Source organism: Bradysia coprophila, unplaced genomic scaffold, assembly GCF_014529535.1.
Source record: "Bradysia coprophila strain Holo2 unplaced genomic scaffold, BU_Bcop_v1 contig_350, whole genome shotgun sequence".
Taxonomy (NCBI): Eukaryota; Metazoa; Arthropoda; class Insecta; order Diptera; family Sciaridae; genus Bradysia; species Bradysia coprophila.
The window spans coordinates 6,427,469-6,448,047 of record NW_023503608.1 but is presented as its reverse complement, the minus strand read 5'-3'; the positions used below and the strand labels follow the sequence as shown (position 1 = coordinate 6,448,047).

The window sequence follows — 20,579 nt, the reverse complement described above, 5'->3', positions numbered from 1 at the left end:
GCACTAGTCGGAGAAACACTCGAAACATCAAAACAATCTCATAAACATCGCATAATTACCCCACATTCCGCCGTCTCTGATAATATAGCGGTGACATTTTCGCTCATAGGCATTTCTGTCTGTCAAAATTTGTTTGGGTGGTAGAGTGGAAAGTTGAAAACAGTACAGTAAACTTGGAATACATTTCATTGTTTCGTTTCTGTCCATATTTACCCATTCGAAATGGTGACGACGAACGATTTCGATAACGTTGCCAACGTAATATTCCTCATAGAGGGTACGGCAGTGAACGGTGCTTACCTGAATGAAATCAAGCAACATTACATCGGACCAACTTTGGAATACTTCCAAGGAGGCATAACCGATGAACGCGAACGCGATAATTATGTGTCGGAAGCAAATAGTTTAATGTACGGCGTTGTCGTCTATAAAACGGCTTGTATGCCTGATGTTTGTGTGACATACGGACCGTTCCAAACTGCACAGAAGACAATGAGCGTGATTGAGAAGTTGGAGTAGGTGTAATCGATTAAGTAGCCCAGTTTTATCGATATTGATTTGAATTTGGTATGCAGACTGACGGGAGGTAAAAGCGAGTCCAATGCCAATTTAGCTGAAGGTATGGCCACAACTTTGGTGTGCTTTGATGACATGAACGAGATGCGAGACGATCGATTCATGCAGGTACAGAAGCATTGCATTTTGATTTGCAATAGTGCACCGTATTCAATGCCGGTACAAGAATGCCAGCAGTATGAGAACAAAACTGTTGAACAGATGGCGACTATTTTTCATGAGGTTTGTTTGATGTCTAGGGGACAATTGTTATCCATTGGTCACTCACTGCACACTCACTTGTTTCAGCAAAACGTCAACCTGTCGATTATATCGCCGCGGAAGATCGGAATTTTATTCAAATTATTTGAAAAAGCTGACGGAGATCTTTCCACATTACCGAACAAAAATTACTCGAAAGATCCAAGACATTTGGTCTTATTGAAAGGATACAGGTTCGTTCAGCTCTCCGTCCAGAAACTACTCTTTTCTTCGACTAAAAATTCTCGAATCTTTTCTTCAGCCTCAAAGAACGACCAATTAGCCCACTAACCACCGTCAATCCATCAATGCAGCCCAGTCCACTATCAACCGTATCGAATCCAGCTCAGCAAAATATGCCAATGGATCAACAACAACACCTCATGTCGGGCCAACAGCCAAGTAATATGATTCGTGGCAACAATGGCGCGGATTATCACAAGCAAAATCAACCAATGAATCAACCATACGTTGGACCGAATCAAAATCCACAAATGGTTTACGGTAATCAGATGCAAGTGAACCGGTTCGGTATGCAACAACCGAATCGATCGATGATGTTTCCACAAAATCAACAACCCAGCCCGAATTCCAATTCTGCACTAATTTCACAATTGTCTACGCCACCGTCGATACCGGGACCTGGCAGTTAGTATACTCGATACTTAGGCTTAACAGAATCGTTTTTCAATTTTAATGTGACTTTCAGTACAAAATCAAATGGCTAATGTGCAACGATTCCAAATGCACCAACAGCAAATGCAAATGAATAATGCGCCCAACGGTAAGTCTTAATTGCATGGTTCTTTTGACGTGTGTTTGCTTACAAATTATCTTGTGTTTAGTTCTTCAACAACAACAGCAGCAGCAACAACAAGTGCAACAACAGCAAGTAAGTTTAGTTATCATTTCTCAAACGGGAAAGATCCTATTGCCTTTTTTCGATGTTTTTTGTTTTCAGCAGCAGCAACAGCAACAACAACAGCAGCAGCAGCAACAACAACAACAGGTATGTTTGATTCTATTGTAAGTTAGAATTTTATGTCTCGGTTATTCTCACCTTGTCTGCTCATTACTTCAGACAACGTTTAACTTATTAATCTGCTTCAAGAAATTTGCTTTTACCGGAGGGGTTACCCACCACTCAAAATTGTGTGACACCATTTGCCAATTTCTTCGAGCTTTTCATTGAACATTTACAGCTACTTTCTATTTTGTCTGGCCTTTGCCCGTAGAGTCAGTAATCCATCGACCTTTAATTTGCTTTGCATTTTTTGAAATGAAAAGTAATTCTGAGTCTCCGAAGAAACGATTTCTTTTGCTTCGTATGTGTTGTGATGATGTGGACTAGCGCTAAGTTTAGGTATTTATAAAAGGTGAAGAATGTTTATGGTACTGAATCTTGTACTTCATTTTAATATACATGTTGCTATGTGAGTAAAACCTTAACCAGAGTATTTGTGGTCACTGTCTAGAGCAGATGACCAGCCTGTTATTCAAAACTTTATCTTGCTTCGAATTTTACGAAGAAGTCTGGAACGATAGACGCAATTCCCGTAATAAAGTCACCGTCTCGAGGTAAATTCGACTCAACAGGCACAGAAATGTCAAAGTTTTGTAGAATCGTAGTCGTTAATAGAAACATTAAATTTCTGGCATGAGTCTCACCGGCACACAATCGTTTCCCTGGTGAAATAAAGGTTGCAGTAGTTTTGTCTTCGGATGAGACTCAAAATAAATAACTCACCAGCACCGAACGGTATAGACAGGTCTTTCTTTAAATCCAATTTTCCTTCATTGTTTAAAAATCGTTCCGGTTGAAATTTGTTAGAATTGTCCCATTCATTCGAATCCAAATGTGCCGATCTCAATCCAATACCTATGACACAATTCTGGCAAAATAATTTAATTTATTTTGTTGTTGGAAAAAATGTTTGTGAAATATTTACAGCTGGAATGTCGTAATCAGACAACGTAGTTGATTCCAAAGCGACACGGGGAATACCATTCGGAATAAGAGTGTTGTATCGAAGCGATTCCCTAATACATGCTTCAGTGTAAGGCAATCTGTGAGCAATGAAGTGGAAGTTAAATCTCGATTTTTAAAAATACGGAAAAGAGGGCCGAGAGTCTGCGACCTTTTCAGTTTCAGAACCGCCAATTATATGCGTGAAACCATATTGTCAACAAGCAATTTAAAAACAAATTGCAAGACGTTCGTAGAGATACGGAATACAGGTCACAGATCCAGGATCTAAACACCTACTCACTCCGTTCTATCACTCAAGTTAGGTAGCCTTGATTGTCCAACTACTCTATCAATTTCGCCTTGAACTCTTTGCTTCATATGAGGATTCAAAATGAGCAGGCGGACCAAGTATGCAACAGCAAGGGGTATTGCAACACTCGCAGCCATAAAGAAATCTACGCACGTCATGATGAGCTGATCGTCTAAAAGAAATGGACGATTGTCTTATTGATCAAACGGACCATTTTTCACATTTGCTTTTACAGCTAAATTCTGCATTTCGAAAGTGTTTGTTTCGTTCTGCTGCTTTCATTTCCTTGAAATACACGTCTAAGAAATGACGCTCGTGATTCTCATCATACGTTTTATACTGTTCGTCAACGAACATTTTCATGAACTCATATTGACCATTGACAGCCGGCCTTATTTCATTATAACCAGATAGGTTTGGAAATACGTTTACAACCCATGGTAATATGCTCATCATTCGACCGTAGCTCTGACCAAGCTTCGCAAACTTGTATGTATCCTTAGCTGCTCTAAATTTGATTTAGATTTTAGTTAAACGAAAAAGGTTTGAAATTCCAAATTCATTTACCGCAACAAGATGCCCTGTTTATCCCTGGGAATCCGTTCATTGCACATAACTTTCAGAAATGAATTGGCAGCCAACGCATTGAAAATATTGGGACATGATGCCATGCCATCGTGAAAGAGCTCTTCTTCATGTGGATATTTCGGACCATACTTAATCATTTCAACCAATTGCCTCAACTCGTCTTCTAAATCCAATTCAAGTTCTGTGAATCGACGTCCGAAACCAAAGTCTCTTAAATGTCTTAACGTGAATCGTCTCTCGTCTCTCCAGAATAAACCTTGCGTGAAGAAAACACCTGCCGAATAATGGATCTTAATCACTAAATTCTGCAGAGAAAACAGGAAGAAAAACCTTTGTTAACATTGTCCGGATGTCGTATCTGTCCTAATAGTATGTTCGGTCGGCCATCCATTTTCGTATTGAACATAGTTTCTTTTATACTAGCGGCATCATTTGCAATAGCTACAGCAAACGTACCGAGATATAGACCAAGAACATTTGTCTTGTAGTATTTGCAAAGCCAATCGATTGAATGTTGGATGTCATGGTAGTTGATCAATAGGAGGAATAAATATGCCCCAAAGAATGGTATACGCGGTGGACCTATGCATGTTAAAGTTATTTAAAAAAAAATATTTTTGCATCTAATTGTCGAAAGCTATCTCGGTTGTAATTCTCTGACATCACAGTGCGAGGATTCTATTCCCAAGCTGTACAGTGTACACCTTCTTATAACACTTGTGCAGAGAGAATTCTTTTTGCAGGCGCGTCTAAACAGTGCAGATAGTAAACTTATTCGAGTAATCACTACATTCTGATTTTATTATCGACTTTATGATGATGAATTGATGTTATAAAATTCGTACCAGATTTAACGTATCTCTTTTCGAATTTTCACTTATCACTAGTCACAAAAAATAATGAAGCGTAATTCCATGGTGTAATCACTTATGGAGGCCGTCTATTGTTTTCGAAATTTTTTAAGTTTTTTTATCAGGAATTTGATTCAACTGCATTCAGTTCTCTTGTGTATTTTTCCTACAAAACTCAAGTTCGCGTGAGTTCATTGATCTCGGTTTCGCCTCGATCAAACCTCACACGAACAGTTGAGCTTTCGCTGGGTTTTCCATTGTTTAGCCTATGATGAATATCGAATTACAGTGGAAAACGCAGCATAATTGTCCATCCTATCAACGCAAAATTGCTCTTGTGTTTTCCGCCTAAAGATTTTCTACGTTTTCACGGCGTGCCAATCAAGAAAAACTGACCAGCACATATTTGAACTATAAAAACATCATAGAAATTCACAATTAGTTGTTCGTCCACATAATTGTGCATATTTCACATATACATATTGCAGCAGTCGTTCAGATAAACATTAAGATTCGTACATCGTAAACTATACCACTCATGGTGATGTTTGAAAATAACCGAGCGGAAACTTTCATATCATCGAAGGTTATAGCGAGGGCATAGTCTGCGTATGTGTCTTAGAAAACTCGAGAAAAAATCCAAAATTGACCTCATTTTCATCCCGGAAGCATGAAATATGTATTTGCTTAATCACTTGATCTGCTAGACTGTTAAAAATAAAAACTGCACAAATGGTCTTCCAGACGACTTTTGAACAAAAAAAATCATTTCGAAAATCTTGATCTGCCCAAATGTTTCACGCTATAGTCTACAAAGTTCACAGCACAATTATCTTTGCATTTTACCTGGTGGAAAATTCGGCGGCTTAAAGAACATATATTTGTACGCTTTGTACACAATCATTCCAAAACAAACGGCTAGTAGCACCAACGAAGCCATTTCTTAAGTAAATTGTGATTGATTTGATTTACGTTTGTTCACTTCTATGGGTAAAATTCAACTGATTGTTTCTCATTCTTATCGTTATAAGTGTGGGTCACTTCAGTTAATCGTTTGTTTCTTTGTTATTTCGGACAAAATGATCGATAGTTGAATGAATGACGGCTTAAGTCCGTTAGAGACAGCGAACACAAAAATGAATGATGAGTCTCGGGGTTAAGTGGGCTAATGTAGCAAAATGTATGGAAAAAGAAACGAAGTGGAAGACTCTATTATCGAGCTATTAGAAATATTGAGTCTTAGGAGGATGCATCATATACTGATAAATGGTCTTGCGTCTGTGGTGGTTGATGCAATTATCTTACGAATTTTTATCACTAACTTTTTTATTGCTCTGATAATGAAATATTACAATCTGTCCTCCTGCAAATTTTTTTTTTCTTACGCAGCAACAGCAAATGCAACAACAACAACAGCAGCAACAAATGCAACAACAACAACAGCAGCAGCAACAACAACAGGCACCTTTGGTTCAGCAAAAACCACCAAATGCCCCTACCGGATCAACAGCACGAGAGAAAATCTGGTCCGGTGTATTGGAATGGTAAACGAATGAAACATCAAATTGCCTTGCTTGATCTAATTGTTTTCTTCATTTATCTAAGGATTGAGAAAGCGAAAGCTGCTGATCAACCGAAGGTCACAAGACAAGTTCCTTGCAATGTGACTGCTAACATAAAGGATGGCGAACTGGAAATGTAAAATAATTGATTCATTTGGCTCGGGCGCAAAATAATTTTTTTTTATTGAAATAGAAAAGCCGACAACTGGCCGTCCAGGCTGATTATGCAGCTGATGCCGAAGCAATTGGTTGGAAATATTGGCGGACAATTCTTGAAGGATTCAAAAACAGTGGTTTTTCATCCGAATGCTTGCGAAGCTTTGGAGGCATTATCTAAAGTCATGAGCTCTGGTTTCGTAAGTTGTTGAAACTTTTCCATCAACTTAGGGTATAAATTTTTGATTTTATTTAGGCTGGTTGCGTTCATTTTACAATGTCGCCAGCGAACAACGTAGCTTGTGACATTAAGGTTCTGATTCTGTTATACACACCGGAAAAGAAAGCTTTTCTCGGCTTTGTTCCGAACAATCAGGTTGGATTTGTGGACCGCTTGCGTAAAGTAATACAACAGAAGCAGGGAATTCGTCAGGTAAAAATGAATAGTTCAATGGTCCATTGATTAGAGTTTTGAAATATTGAAATATTCAGAATCCACAGGGCCAATTAACCGGACAGCCGACTCAACCGATACCACCAGGAGCACCTGGTTCTTCGAACAATCAAGTAAGATTAGATTGACGAATGAGTACCTTGACTAGCCAATATTTTACTTTTCCTCTCCGATCAGATTAAACTAGAGCCAGGTACACAATCGGATCCATTTAAAAGTTTCGATGGATACGGCCAAATGCCCGTACAACAAATGCAAGATAACATGTCGAACAATATGCAAATGGCAGCTCAGCAACAAGACTTCAAAATGGCTGAGGTAATCAGTGAAGATCTGAATTTTATACCATTTTGGCCTCTGAATTAAATCAAAACTTCATTTAGAATCACAATCAACGGTATGCGGCAAACGCTATGATGCAACAGCAACAACAACAGCAGCAGGCGCAACAACAGCAACAACAACAGCGAGCCAATTTAAATAATCCACAACAAGCCAATCAGGTAATTATATAACAACAAACCAAAGATCGTAAATTTCGTCGCTTTAAATTGAAATCATTCGTGTTTTAGTTACTCAATGCACAACGCATGATGCGTCCGGTACTGCCGAGCAACAATCCCGGCTTGCGACACTTACTTCAACAGCAGGTAGAATTTGATCGATGAATCGATTTGTCTTGTACTTACTAAACAAATTGTTGTAATCACAGCCACCACAATCGCCAAATTCTCAGTACCGTCCCGTGATGGGTATGCAGAATCAACAAGGAATGGGTCCGCATATGGGCGTTCGACCACAAAATCCGAATGCCCCGTACGATGAATCATCATTCGACTTTATGTGAGGCATTCCATTTTGTAACGGAGCATAGGGTCGATGAATAACGATGAGTGACCACTGGATTTAATCATAGGATTTTAATGGGATTAATATAAGAATTTACAATCAAAATGTTGATGTTTATTGGTGCAGGACAACGAAACTTTGCTCTTGGCGAAGGGATAGCATTGAATTAAGAAGTAAAGGGATGGAGCCTGTTTCATGCGACACTCCGTAGATAAATCACTATTTTCTGTTAAGTTTATAAGTGAAGTTAACTCACTTCAAACCATTTCAAACCCTAACTCCCTTGAACAACGCAAAGTAGAAAATTATTTTGAAAATTCGAAGAGTCGTTTGGTATTCGCATGCACCACAACAAAGTTCAAGAAATGAAAATGTAAAAGTTTTGTGGTAGATCTGATTCCATTTTCACTACACTCAGCACATCAGTCTGTTCACACGATGAAAAATTACGAAGTCGATGTTTACATTTGGTTCCCATTTAATATTGGTTGCCAAAAAGCCAAAGATGGCCTTTTAAGGATTCAAATTCCAGACAATTCACAAAATTTCTGAATTCTGGTGGCAAAAGCATGGAAAACGTATGAAAAAAACCATAAAAACGGACGTACTTAGATCAATCTATTGTCGTTTCAGACGACTGAAAAACGTTAGAATTATCGAGGATTTAACATCCTTAAAATAGGCCTTGATCCTTCAAAATCTCAGAAGTTATTTTCAGGTCTACTTCCATTTTTTTATAGATTCAAATAAATTGCGCTGTTTCTCTAATCAATTTTTCTGACAGTGACAGGTTGGAAAATCCAGACAGTCTATTATTAAAGTGAGCTCAGTGAGCTGTTGAATATTTGTCATCCAAAAACCTAGAAATTTTATTTTCATTGGGACACTGTGACGGTTGGCAATTGGTACCTCTCAAACCTGAAATTACGAAAAACCTGTTCATTAAGACCGTCAGTGGGACAGTGACACCTTTTTTATGAGACAAAACTGAACTATTAAAACTAAACAACAACAAAATTCAACCTGGCCGAATACGGTCCATTGCACTACGCCATAAATCAAGTTTAACAAACTCTTCTACATCACTTGGATGTATTGATTAAGAATACTACTACTCCAACTATATTTTTGTAAATGACCAATTGAACTCGCAGACATTCGATTTTAATTCAGTGAAAAGTGAGTCATTTGGGTGTGATATAGTGGCGATGCAAAATTGAAAAGCTTGTGGCTTGTATTACCAGTATCGCTTGAAACAGTACGAAGTGCCGGCTTTATCGAAAATGGGTCTTGCCCAATCAGACCACTCCAAATCTTATATAATTTCCATCAAAGTGCCAGATCCAATTGCTACTTTTCCGAAACTTCCACCGAACGAATACAATTTCACAGACCTACGCAACAAAATTTATTACATCGTCAAAGCATCAATGGACGACCTTCCACCCGACTATTGGGTAATTCTGCAGAGATTGTTCACTCTATTGGATTGCTGTCAATCCGTACTCAGTGAGAACATTTTGAAACAGTCTGCGTCGGCTGAGTATAAGGATACGGCACAACGATTGACAGCGCTAGCAACGCACATAGAAACATTGAATAAAAATATCCAGATTTTGCTTCAAGACGGGACCTCAGACGATAATCGAAGCATAGCTGAAAATGAGGGATTTGTATCCTGCCAAGAAATTATCCGATGTTTCTCGGATGAAAATGGGTCATTTTATCGAAACACTTTTCTTTCGTGTCCGTGCCTCATCATCTCTGCTGGAATTATTCGCAGTTTCTCAAAACTATGGCTAACTGATGGCCAAATGAACGAATTGACAAAGGTCGCAACTCCCGTACTACTTTGCTTCAAGGATAAATGTATTCAAGAAAGATTGGACAACATCAAAATGTTGAGAACTCAATCAGTCTCTTAGTAAGAATTCATTTAGGCTTTATCGTTCTTGATTGACTGATTTGGTTTACTTTTCTCGTTGTCATAGCAATGTTCACGACTATTCTTACGAAGCCCAGGTCAGAAAGGACGTTACATTTGGTGGGAAAATCAACGACTTTTATGACAAGAGACCGGAAGATGAAATTTCATTCAGAGATCACCCATTGAGGGAAGTAACTGATGCCGACCATATATTGGCTGCATATAAAACCGAAGTGAAACGAGAATATGAACAGTTGTTCGGAGCCCTACTGAATGATTTCTAAAAGTTTATATTCAAATGATAATTCGCTTTATCTGTGGTTTTCCTGTGCATTATTTTACATTTATTCACGAAAAAAAAATATCTTTTATCACTGACACCATTGGCAGTTTCATTTAATTGGAACTGAATGACCAAGGTCCTCTTGGTTCTGATTACAAGATCTTACATTTTGAAAATCTAAGGAGAATATAAATAGCACAACCGGTGGAAATGTGCTTGAGTTGAGCGCATGTTATAGACTAAGGGTCACTTTACGAAAACGTCGACCAATTGAAATTCAACGGGTCTCCGAATATAGCTTTTTGGTATTCGTTGGATTATGCTAGTCATTAGTAGAAGAATTTTTTTCTTTCACCTTACGTGTTACCTCAGAGAAAAATGCACTGCACCGGATGGGGTGAAAGTGTATTTAGGCAATATTCTCCTTACAACTAATCGAACAAACCAAGCTCCTGCCATTCATCCAAGGTGTAATTGTTAACCCATCAGGACGTTTCTTGTCTTTACGTATCAATCCTGGTGGTTCCAAAATTGCAGGAAAACCAGCTGTCGCAAGGGCTTTCATTATCAGATCGTTCAGAATTATGTGGCGTACAAATGTTTATCCACAGGGTGTCCACATATACAAGTAGTATATGGTTTAAGAATTTCCGCTCCAAGCCGTATACCAGCAGCAATTCTTAATGTATCCAAATCCATCAACGTACCCAAATAAGGCGATGGGAGCGCTTGTAACCACCCGCCACATTCTTTTTGTGTAACTGCTAACATTCTTGCTTTCGTCTTTGTGTCAGAATTTGAAATATATTCAACAGTTTCATTAACGAATGGTAAATCCCATAATTGTTGCAAATTTACGTTGATTGGAAGAGCGGCAGTTGGATGTTGATTTTTCCAGTAATTCAAAGCGTAATCAAAATCTTTGCACTTAACAATGATTGACTCAGGGATTATTTTATAACTGATCGTAAGTTGGTTTCAATGATATTGATTCGAATTGATAGTTTCGTAAAACTAATATGTTATTTAATGATTTTGCTCTGGATGGTACATTTATGATGCTGCAATTTCGGTTTTTGATGTAAATGGTGGCATGACTGAATCCATTATTACTTTATCGATTTTTGACCCTTGTCCTACGTTTAATTACGTTTAATAATATTCGAAAATAATCAATTAATAACTGACATCAATTATGATTCTTTCCGTTGTGATTTCTAACATAACTCGGTACACTTAGAACTTTCAAGAGCGTTTTTTGAAAAAGTTCTCAATACATTATCTATTGATTCTTTAACGACAAAAAGTTACGAATCATGAAAGATTTATGTAAAATTGATGTAATTTATGTATAAATAATGTAAAAATAATGTGAGAGGGATGGATAGTAAATGTAAAATCTATGTGTGTTATGTAAAAGTTTTGGATATTTCTGCATTGTTTATCCATCGATTTTACATAAATCAAGAATCACTTAAAATTGGTGGAAAAATTTATGAAAAAGTTTTGTATAATTAAAGAAATATATAAATACCCACCGGAAAATCGTTTTATTTCACTGACTCTAGCTTTAATACATGATATATACATAATTTCCATAATGTTTCCATAATTTACATCATTTATCCATCAACTTTACATCAATCACGATCCGTGTGAAATTCATGGATAGATCTTGGAAAATTTGTGTAAATCCAGTAAAGTTATAGAAAATTAATGGATAAAGGTTATTTATCAAATGGTGTAGATAGATACATCTATAAAATGCATTATTGATCCATTACTTTTCCATAAATTTTACAAACTATCCATGCCTTTTACACAATTTTTACATTAATTATCTATATACTTTACATCAATTTTACATAAGTCCATTATGATTCGTGACTTTTTGTCGATTGACTATTTGTAAGTGATAGAATAGTATTTTCTGCAACTGCGCTGCGAAAACTGAATTTTTTCTTGCATTATTTGGAATGGCGATCGAATGGTCTTTTTTCTCTGGTTTTCCGTGTTTTATTTTTCACCATTCGGCTATTGAGATAAATAATCGCAGTGAACCAATTTTTAAAGCGTACAAAATTGCGGTCTACTTGATCGTTCATACAATATTTCCTTCGTGTAGAATGTATGTTAAAGGGGTTAAAGGTTGATTTAAATTTTGCATTTCAAAAGGTAATTTATCGCAGCTGGTTGCAGAAAACGTTGTATGCAACATATTGCGAAATTGGTAGTTTTTATCAAAGGATGTGACACATCTAGTGACAAACAATACCACTTTTCGCAATTAGTTACATAAATTACTATTTCGTAACACATAATATAACATAAGTTAGGTTTTGTTTGTTTATAGTGTGTCGGAAATGAGCTCCGAAGTAGCAATTCACAAAGTTATTCTTAGGCTGCTCTTACCGATTTTTGTGTTTGATGTTTGTTAGGAGGTTATATTTGTAAAATGGCATCAGAGGTCCTCCCAGCTGACCCATCGGAAGCCATATTTGAAAAACGGCCTCGGCGGTCCTTCCAGCTGCCACATCGGAGGCCGTTTTTGAAAAACTGCCTCGGACGTCCTACGGGCTGACCCATCAGAAGCCGTTTTTTGAAAATGGCCTCGCAGGTCCCACCGGCTGACCCCTCCGAGGCCAGCGGACACACAAACTCAGCTGGCCCTGGGGACGGGTGCGGACACACAAACTATTTATTATAATATATAAAGTATTGCTGTACTATAGTACTGCTGTGTATTATATGCAGTACTGCAATATATAAACAGCAAGTGTAATGTAACGTGTCAGAATTTCTCGGCTGCGGACACACAAACCCTCCGTGCCCAGGGGTGAATGTGCGGACACACAAACTATATATTATATTATATATAGTAAATCATACTGCAGTATTGCAACACAAAGGAGTATATACTACTAAATTATTGCAATAGTATTATATCTATTACCAGCAGATCTCGAGCAGCGGACACACAAACTAATTTTTTTTACCAGACCCGTTACTCTATCGAGTAACGGGAATAAATATAAAATTATGGTCCAATACTAGCCTCGACAAGGTACAAAATTAGCAGTATCGATATGTTCGAAAAAGTTCTGCTGAGTGCACCAGCAGCAATTTTACTCCGAAAAATTGACGATTTCCAAAGAGGTCCGTAGGACGGCGGGATCCGGATACATGTAAACTAATGGTATGGGATGTCATCACTAGACGTAGACACCTAGATTGGAACCATATATCACTTAGGCTAAGTGGTCGCGCAGCCAACAGTATCACTTTTTCGAGAAAAAAAAACACAAAAACTGACCCCTATTGAAACGTGAGACGTTCTAGCTCATCCGTACAAAAATTTTGTTTTATATTCTTCCCTGAACTCTAAGCTTTCGATTGACACCTAATACGATATGATCCGACCCACAGCTCTGCAGTGCTGTGTCCGACCGCAATAAGTGTGATCTGTAGTCACGTTTTTGCACTAAAGTCGGCCTACGACGAAGCTGGAAAAACCTAAATTTATGATCGGCAATAAAAATTATGTTAAATTGATTTGGAGACCTGAAATATAGTTTTCGCAACAAGTGACGAAAAGTAGGACTTTCCATAGCCTTTATTGCGAAATAGTAATTTAGCAACCGAGGTGCAAAGTACTTTATTAGGCTCTAGATGTTTAATTAGGACACGAAGCCGCAGGTCATGTGTCATAGTACACATTGTGAGGATAATAAATAAAGTGCTTTGCATCGAGTTGCATACAACATTTTATGCCACAGAGGCATCTAAGTTTGATGCTGGAGTGACATAAATAACTATTTTACATCATAACTGTTAGGAATTTCTTATTTCCTATGTTCCTAAATGCAAGGTAAATATACATATTGTTTATATACTTTGCCTAAATGTTCTGAAAGAACAGGTTCAGACACATCTGAGTTGATCTCGAAGGCGGTGACACAAATATTTTTATGTGGCGCCGTCTACGTTTATGAAAATTTATATGACGACTTCAATTTAACAAAAATACAGAAATTACACAAGTGTGTTGTATAACCCGCGTATCTGTATCTGCGTGACCTCCCCAAAGTTTACAGCCTTGATGATAACATGGTGGATTTCACACAAAAATTCAACTACTGTGATGATTGTCATCGCCGTGATGATGTGGTGAATTTTTTTTGTATGTAAAATCATCAGACGTGGTGTGTTCCCGCGTATCTAATAAAATGGCGGTCTGCGTGACCTCCCCAAAGTTTACAGCCTTGGTCCTAACCTGTTCTTTCAGAATGTTCAAGCTACTTAAAATAGGCTGATTAAACCAACCTTAAGATTTGTTTGTGACAGTTTTGACCAGTTTTGAGAAAATAGTTTGCCTAAAATCGTAAGACTTAGTGGGATATTTTTGTCCAAGACATTCTTCATATCTTGATGTGGTCTCGCCCAATGAAAGTATAAACCAGGTATGGTCTATTCATACAAACCGGAGGACATAGCGGTTTCATATAAACAAACTCACCTCTCATGAGAGGTGAGTTTCTTCATATGAAATCGCTATGTCCTCCGCTCCATACAAAGTTTGACATTCGACCATACATTGTGTTGACGTGCATATCATTGGTCTCACCACCAGTTTGTATAAAATACACATTTCATGCTTCGGGGCCGAAAATGAGGGCAATTTTTCGAATTTTCTCGGGTTTCCGGCCCTCTGCATGAAAACTTACATGTGCACCTGTTTGGGACGGTTGATTTAAGGCACTTTCGCTTGTAAGCCTCACTTCGTTCGGCCTACAATCCGCGAAATTGCCTAAAATCAATCGTCCAAAACAGGTACACAAATAACCATTTCGTACATTTTTCACTAAACAGGTATGATTAGTGTAAGGCTTGATTTACATAGCAAATAGCAATGTAATAGTGACAGATTTTTCTATTGTTCAAAAGTCAAAAGCTTAAAGCTCAGAATGATGGCTCATTTTGTATCGACGTAAAATTGTAGATCTTGTCTTCTACATTTGCACAAAAATGAGCCAACATGGCTTCATACAACCTTTCATTATAAAAAAATGATTTAAAGAATGTCACTAAGTTTTTTGGGTCTTTGCATAAACTGCTGAGTTTTCTCAGTAGTATCCTATCCAGCACAAGGTAATATCCCATATACTGGTACATGTCAGAATCAGAAAGTATATATTTCGCACTTTTCTTTTCGCGCTAACCGAAAAATTTATTCAATTCATATGTTCATATGGATCGATTCGATCCATTCACTCCGAAAACAGGCAGAGAATAAGTAAAGTTTCAACCGCCAAATATTGACACAATTTATTGAGAGAGGATTAAGAGTTATCAAAGATAGCCAGTGTCCCTTTATTTGATTTCCTAATGTTCATTGATTGGTGACAAAAATATTGCAATTATGTCGCAAAAATTGACCGATTTAATGCAATCAACTGCTGCTGAAGAGGAAATCAAGTTTTATTTCGTCACAAAATCGGGATCGATCGACGATGCAAGTGAAGATCTAAAATACAGTTTCAAGGTAAGACATGGCCTCATTTAGCTAGTATTCGATGCGAATTTGGACTCATGAAATCGGTTCAGATCATAACAGATTTTTCGTCATCCACCGAAAACCTGCAATGGCTGTCCGAAGCTGAGTGCCTGAGTTTCGATGCTCTCACACTGACCAAAGAGAATGTTTTCATACTGGAAGAATTCGAGGGGGAATCATTTGATCATTTGTCGTCCACCAAGGCAATGTAAGGACTGCAATGAGTCGGTAGAATTTCTTTTATTTTTATTCGATTCAAATACATTTGTAGAGTGATTGGACCGCGAGTGCTCATTAATTGTCAATTAACAAATGACGTCGTTCCAAACATTTCCTCACCGATATACACATTGGCAATGAAAGATTTCATCGTCTGTTTATCCGGGATCAGTATGGAAAAACGAGCTGAAATTCACAAGCTGGTTGGCTATATGGGTGGTTTATCGTCAGGGGGTCTGATAGAGTCAACCACTCACTTGATAACAAACACAGCAATGTCTCCAAAGTATGAGGTTGGTTTTCTGTCTGTTTTTTCAGTTTGCAGCTTTTCCAAACCAACGCACAAATAATAAAATTTCTTTCGTTCAGAAAGCCGCTGCGAGAAATATGAAAATTATGTCGGAGAATTGGGTGTTCGATGTGTGGAATCTCAGTAAAATTGATGATGATTCCTACCGCACAGTCGAATTTTATCAGAAACATAAATTTCCAATATTCCACAATCTTGTTATCACATCGACTGGAATAACAGAGGCCGATAAGAATGAAATAGCTAACTTGATCAACAGTAACGGGGGCACGTATTCGGGATCATTCAAGGCAGGTTTTGACTGACTTGTACATGCGATAGTTCTGTTTGTCTCATTTCGGATATTCTTTTTTAGAGCAAAGTCACCGACATACTTATCACCCAACCGAATCAGAAAGACAGTCAAAAATTCAAAGCAGCTGTTAAGTGTCGAAAAGAATGTTTGATGGTCGATTGGATCAAGGATAGTGTTTCGAAGGGATACATGTTGCCATTTGTAAGTTACCGAATTTACACAGGACACGCTTCGCGAGACGATGTTCTAAATTCAACTCAAGCAACGAACAGAACACTTCGCACCGACATTTTCAATCCGGATGGAACGCAATTGTCGGCAATCATGAGCGATTTTTCGATTGCGGAAACGACGTCGGCATTAACTCCAATGAAGAAATCGCCACCTAAGCAGTCGAACTATAAAACAGTTCTGAACGCTATTGATATTGGTCTAGTTAAGAATGCTAAGGGATGTCTAGACGGTTGCACTGTGAGTGATAATTTTATACCCGCGATTCCCTTTAATTGACCTATTTTCCCACAGATTTGGTTATGTGGCTTCGATGCGTCTGACACCGATAAACTGAAGAAAATCATCAACATCGGTGGAGGTACTCGGATCGATGAACATGGTCCGGATGTTGAGTACGTCATTGTGGGAAAACCGAACACGGCCGAGCTGACCTATTTAAAGTCGTTGGAAGAGTAAGAAACATCACCGACTCAAAATTCATGTTCACATTACCGCTAAATGTAAATTCATTCGTCAGCCCCAATATAGTTACGATGAACTGGCTGGCTGCGTGCATCAATGCCAAACGTTGTGCTGATCCGAAAGAATTTATCTACAAATTGCAAGCATCCACCAACGATTCCGTTCAAACCGTTCCGTCACCTGCGAGCAGAAAGAACATCGAAGACATGAATCCATTTCGTCGGCCTGGCTATGTGCCCCGAATGTTGAATATGAACGACGTTGATGAAGAAATCAAGAAGCGCAACGAGAAAACACTGTTGGATCAATACTCACAGCCGACGATCGTAAAGGCAGTGAATGTTCAGCGTGAGGAGACGAATGTATGCGGTGAAACGGCGGAAGAATCTGACCAGATCGATCCGAATCTGTTTCGCGGTGTGATTTTCGCTTTGTTTGCATTCAGTGAAGAGAGCACACAGGAATTGTTAACTGAAATTGAAGAAGCTGGTGGAACAACCATTGACGTAAATGATTTCTCGAAAACGGTAAATTATCTGATTGTTCCAAGCGACACGTATGACATTGGGGACTGTGGATACAAGGCTAAAGAAATAGTAACGGAGCTGTGGATCGTGAGTAGTATATTACCTGTTAGACGTGTGAAGATCATTGAAAATATTTTTTTTTTAATTTCTCTTCCACAGCAAGAATGTCTGGGCAGCAATGCACTCGTCGATATCAAATATTATCACCGGGCTATTATTGTCAGAGAGGACTGTAAGCCGCTGTCGGGTCTGACGATAGTATTTTCAACGTACACAACACCGGAACGGGATTTTTTGTATTCGCTCGCGCAAGCACTGGGGGGTGTCGTGAATGATCGTTACATGCGAAACCAAAAACCAATTTTGATATGTCCGACACCACTTGGAAACAAGTATTTTGGGGCGATCAAATGGAGTAAGTATTCGGATGCATACATAAGGGCTTCTAGTGTGGATGTAACCGCTCGAATAGGTAGAAGATGGGTAGAGTTGTAGCACCATTTCCAGAGAGATGTATCTGCCGATAATATACGAATCGGGGAAACTTTGTCAAAAAATTATTTTTCCGCAGAAATTTTGCAACTATTTCGCATTATCCTGACTCTAGCACTATCGAAGTTATAATATTTATAAACTGCAACGGTTTGCTGCAGTCATTTGTTTGAATGTCAGATTCAAAAATCTTTTAATTCATTACTTGAAGCACACATTTTGCTATATGAGCTGAGACTGGCCAGAATTTATCGTCTTTGTCGATACTACTAAGCATAAGTTTATTACTTCTAGATTTACCAGTTGTCACGTGCGAATGGCTAAGAGAATGTCTCAAACAACGGGCCAACGTTCCAATGGAAAAATATGCAGTGGCTGATCCCAAGCGCACGGAGAAAGAAAATAGTTCTGATAACGCGGGCAGCGAACAGACTGAGAAATTCGAAAAGTCTAACAAAGCAAGTGATGACAAAACCACCGATCCGATACAACCGGCTGTAGATGCTGACGATGTAAAGGTGTCTGAAAACAAGATTGCTAGTCCGATGACACCGGCACAACATCCCAGAGTCACATCACTTAAGAGCGTTTTCCATTTCCGATCGCCTGGAAGTCCAAAAACACCAGAACGACGGCCGCCGTCGGATGCAGTTATAACACCAATAACGGGTGAGTGAACGTTAATAATTGATCATGTTTCGTGTCGCGGTTCGAAGATCGATTTCATTTCATCTCTTTCAGAGCTTGTCGATTGTATAGAGTCGCCGAGAGCTAGAAAGATGATTTACGATATGTACAAAGAAGCCGATGAGGCCGAGACACCCTTGACCAAGCGTCGTAAAAGGGAAGAAGCGACTGACTCGCCACCACCCAGTTTATCGAGTAATTTTCTATCTTCTTTGCGTTGTGCAATTGAAGTGACTAATTCTCTCGTTTTCTTTTCCGATTGTTAGAAATATTGCCAAATGTTTTCGATATCATCGATCGTAATTTCGTTGAAGTGCCAAAGCCTCCAGACAGTACGGTAAGTTGTGGCAATTGAAAATTGGAAATTAATTTTGACCTCACCATTTCACATAAATCTTATTCAGCCATTTGTGGAATATCGTAAGCGGATGTACCGTAAATTTCTCGGCAAAGACTACGACGGTACTCCGTTAAGAGCACCTATTAATCAGGGAAGTGAAAAAGAAAATCCTCAAGAAAATCACGAGATAGCACCTCAGCCTGCTTCGACTGTGGTGGAACAGGATAATGCTACGGCCGGCCAAGAAAAGGGAAGCGGCGATGGTGCTACTCAAGTTATAAATTTCATGAAGGAAGTGGAGGGTATCAAAAACCGTAGCAGTCGAACGTCCTGTCCATCTACGCAGCAAATGCCAACACATGACTCACCGACAGATGAAGAAGAAAATCCGAAGGGTGAGTGCATAGACTGTCTGACTGTTTCCTTGTTTAGCCATTATCGATCAAAGAAAGACACATTGGTCATTAAAATACTGTCTAACTGCCCTGTTTCTAATAAGGCAGGGTATAATGGACCCTTAATGTTGTTGTCGATTGCGAATGGGTCTACAGTTTCCCAAGAATTTCCCATGATTTTGTTCAACTGATTGAAATGTTATTCAAATGATTTTCCTTTGCAGAACAACATGACGAAATGGTCGGTTGGAATGACCCTCCTTGGGAGTCCGAGCGACATGTAAATGAATCTCGTAGCACATCCACCGTACCAATGAGATTCAGTTTGGGTGCTACAACGATTGATGCTGAGGTAATGATCCCGGATCCCGTTGTGTTAATATTGTGTTCCTGTGCGCTAATGTCGATATCGATTACAGCTTAAAAAGAAAATCGAGGCATTGGGCGGAACGGTGTGTGAAGAGTCGTCAGCATTTGATCCGAGTTGCACACATTTGATATGTTTGAAACTGAATCAGAGCGAAAAGACTTTTTCAGTTATAGCATCTGGTCGCTGGCTGTTGTGTCCTGCTTACATTGAAGACAGTTTCGCAGCTGGTCGTTTCTTGAATGTAATTCCTTTTACGGCGACCTTTTATTCAAATTGTGTTGATTTTCAATTGCCTTTGCTTTGAAGGAGGAGGAATACGAATGGGGAAATCCGAAGGCGGATCCTAAACTCCCTAACGATATCGACGTGAAAACGAAAAATATTGCCAGAATGAATTACAAATGGCGAACGGAGCTGAAATTGAGATCAGAGAAAGAGAACCGTAAGGTTGGCATATTCTCCAGCATCCGTGCTATTTTGCACACCAACCGAAAAGACAGTTTCAAAAGACTTCTTGAAGCCGGATGCGGTGTGGTTGTTGATCTGAAGTAAGGATAACTTGCAATCTTACCTTCATTTTGGCCTAATATTTACGATTTAAATGTCTCTATCAGGCAGCCGTACACGAAACAAGAGGATTTTCAGGGCATCACCCATTGTTTCGTCGACAAAAGAATGGCTGAGATGTCGACTGCTGAGAAAGGTGCATTAATAGCGGCTGGCGTCCATATAGTCACTATGCTGTATATTCAAGCCTGCGTTGAACAAGATGTCATGCCCAATGTTAAAGATTTCGCAGCTCGATGATTTGATGGTTTTTGTTTTGTTTCAATTTTCACCGAAAAAAATAAATGAATAAGAGCCTTCTTGCGGAGGCAATACGTTTTCTAGTTAACAAAAATGGTTGTTATTTGTCAGCGGCAAGCACG

General features: G+C 38.7%; 4 protein-coding genes across 9 annotated transcripts; 3 read left to right on the top strand and 1 right to left on the bottom strand.

Annotated features, from left to right (window-relative positions):
* Positions 1–49: 49 nt before the first annotated feature.
* LOC119080411 (mediator of RNA polymerase II transcription subunit 25) lies at positions 50–7,660 on the top strand. The gene is made up of 15 exons (XM_037188748.1): positions 50–515; positions 576–798; positions 865–1,010; positions 1,079–1,464; positions 1,526–1,600; positions 1,662–1,689; positions 5,923–6,078; positions 6,140–6,232; positions 6,290–6,452; positions 6,509–6,685; positions 6,745–6,819; positions 6,884–7,024; positions 7,090–7,209; positions 7,279–7,356; positions 7,419–7,660. The coding sequence occupies exons 1-15, from the start codon at positions 223–225 to the stop codon at positions 7,551–7,553; spliced, it is 2,289 nt and encodes a 762-aa protein (XP_037044643.1). The 5' UTR covers positions 50–222; the 3' UTR covers positions 7,554–7,660.
* LOC119080438 (probable cytochrome P450 304a1) lies at positions 2,199–7,507 on the bottom strand. 2 transcript variants are annotated; one of them, XM_037188801.1, is made up of 8 exons: positions 7,396–7,507; positions 4,014–4,265; positions 3,663–3,957; positions 3,329–3,603; positions 3,087–3,267; positions 2,766–2,883; positions 2,564–2,708; positions 2,199–2,502 (listed from the first exon to the last, which is right to left on the bottom strand). In XM_037188801.1, exons 2-8 carry the CDS (start codon positions 4,087–4,089, stop codon positions 2,321–2,323), a joined length of 1,272 nt encoding a protein of 423 aa, XP_037044696.1. In that variant the 5' UTR covers positions 4,090–4,265; positions 7,396–7,507; the 3' UTR covers positions 2,199–2,320. The 2 variants fall into 2 exon arrangements, with proteins under 2 accessions (XP_037044696.1, XP_037044695.1); XM_037188800.1 differs by lacking the exon at positions 7,396–7,507 and adding an exon at positions 5,381–5,550.
* An 802-nt stretch (positions 7,661–8,462) lies between the features above and the next one.
* On the top strand, positions 8,463–9,863 carry LOC119080506. Its single transcript, XM_037188907.1, has 2 exons — positions 8,463–9,479; positions 9,547–9,863. The coding sequence occupies exons 1-2, from the start codon at positions 8,839–8,841 to the stop codon at positions 9,764–9,766; spliced, it is 861 nt and encodes a 286-aa protein (XP_037044802.1). The 5' UTR covers positions 8,463–8,838; the 3' UTR covers positions 9,767–9,863.
* A 5,150-nt stretch (positions 9,864–15,013) lies between these two features.
* LOC119080391 (DNA topoisomerase 2-binding protein 1) lies at positions 15,014–20,551 on the top strand. Of its 5 annotated transcripts, none has more exons than XM_037188706.1 (17): positions 15,014–15,114; positions 15,170–15,307; positions 15,370–15,527; positions 15,591–15,831; positions 15,908–16,138; positions 16,204–16,614; positions 16,669–16,831; positions 16,897–17,453; positions 17,526–17,781; positions 18,153–18,527; positions 18,600–18,740; positions 18,812–18,882; positions 18,950–19,280; positions 19,505–19,632; positions 19,700–19,891; positions 19,957–20,198; positions 20,265–20,551. In XM_037188706.1, the coding sequence occupies exons 2-17, from the start codon at positions 15,185–15,187 to the stop codon at positions 20,455–20,457; spliced, it is 3,813 nt and encodes a 1,270-aa protein (XP_037044601.1). In that variant the 5' UTR covers positions 15,014–15,114; positions 15,170–15,184; the 3' UTR covers positions 20,458–20,551. The 5 variants fall into 5 exon arrangements, 4 of the variants coding, with proteins under 4 accessions (XP_037044601.1, XP_037044603.1, XP_037044604.1 ...); XM_037188707.1 differs by having other exon boundaries at positions 15,050–15,133; positions 15,180–15,307; XM_037188708.1 differs by having other exon boundaries at positions 15,032–15,307; positions 16,669–16,829; positions 16,895–17,453.
* Positions 20,552–20,579: the final 28 nt, after the last annotated feature.

What these genes read in the sequence shown, in the direction of transcription:
- LOC119080411 (XM_037188748.1), top strand. Translation starts at nt 223, where the DNA reads ATGGTGACGACGAACGATTTCGATAACGTTGCCAACGTAATATTCCTC. An exon ending in GTCTTATTGAAAGGATACAG is followed by an intron (nt 1,011 to 1,078) that starts GTTCGTTCAGCT and finishes TCTTTTCTTCAG; the next exon opens with CCTCAAAGAACGACCAATTA. An exon ending in CAACAACAGCAGCAGCAACA is followed by an intron (nt 1,690 to 5,922) that starts ACAAGTGCAACA and finishes TTTTCTTACGCA; the next exon opens with GCAACAGCAAATGCAACAAC.
- LOC119080438 (XM_037188800.1), bottom strand. Translation starts at nt 5,474, where the DNA reads ATGGCTTCGTTGGTGCTACTAGCCGTTTGTTTTGGAATGATTGTGTAC. An exon ending in TCGAAATGCAGAATTTAGCT is followed by an intron (nt 3,268 to 3,328) that starts GTAAAAGCAAAT and finishes CATTTCTTTTAG; the next exon opens with ACGATCAGCTCATCATGACG. An exon ending in CTGATTACGACATTCCAGCT is followed by an intron (nt 2,709 to 2,765) that starts GTAAATATTTCA and finishes TTATTTTGCCAG; the next exon opens with AATTGTGTCATAGGTATTGG.
- LOC119080506 (XM_037188907.1), top strand. Translation starts at nt 8,839, where the DNA reads ATGGGTCTTGCCCAATCAGACCACTCCAAATCTTATATAATTTCCATC. An exon ending in AGAACTCAATCAGTCTCTTA is followed by an intron (nt 9,480 to 9,546) that starts GTAAGAATTCAT and finishes TCGTTGTCATAG; the next exon opens with CAATGTTCACGACTATTCTT.
- LOC119080391 (XM_037188706.1), top strand. Translation starts at nt 15,185, where the DNA reads ATGTCGCAAAAATTGACCGATTTAATGCAATCAACTGCTGCTGAAGAG. An exon ending in TGAAGAAGAAAATCCGAAGG is followed by an intron (nt 19,281 to 19,504) that starts GTGAGTGCATAG and finishes TTTCCTTTGCAG; the next exon opens with AACAACATGACGAAATGGTC. An exon ending in CTACAACGATTGATGCTGAG is followed by an intron (nt 19,633 to 19,699) that starts GTAATGATCCCG and finishes TATCGATTACAG; the next exon opens with CTTAAAAAGAAAATCGAGGC.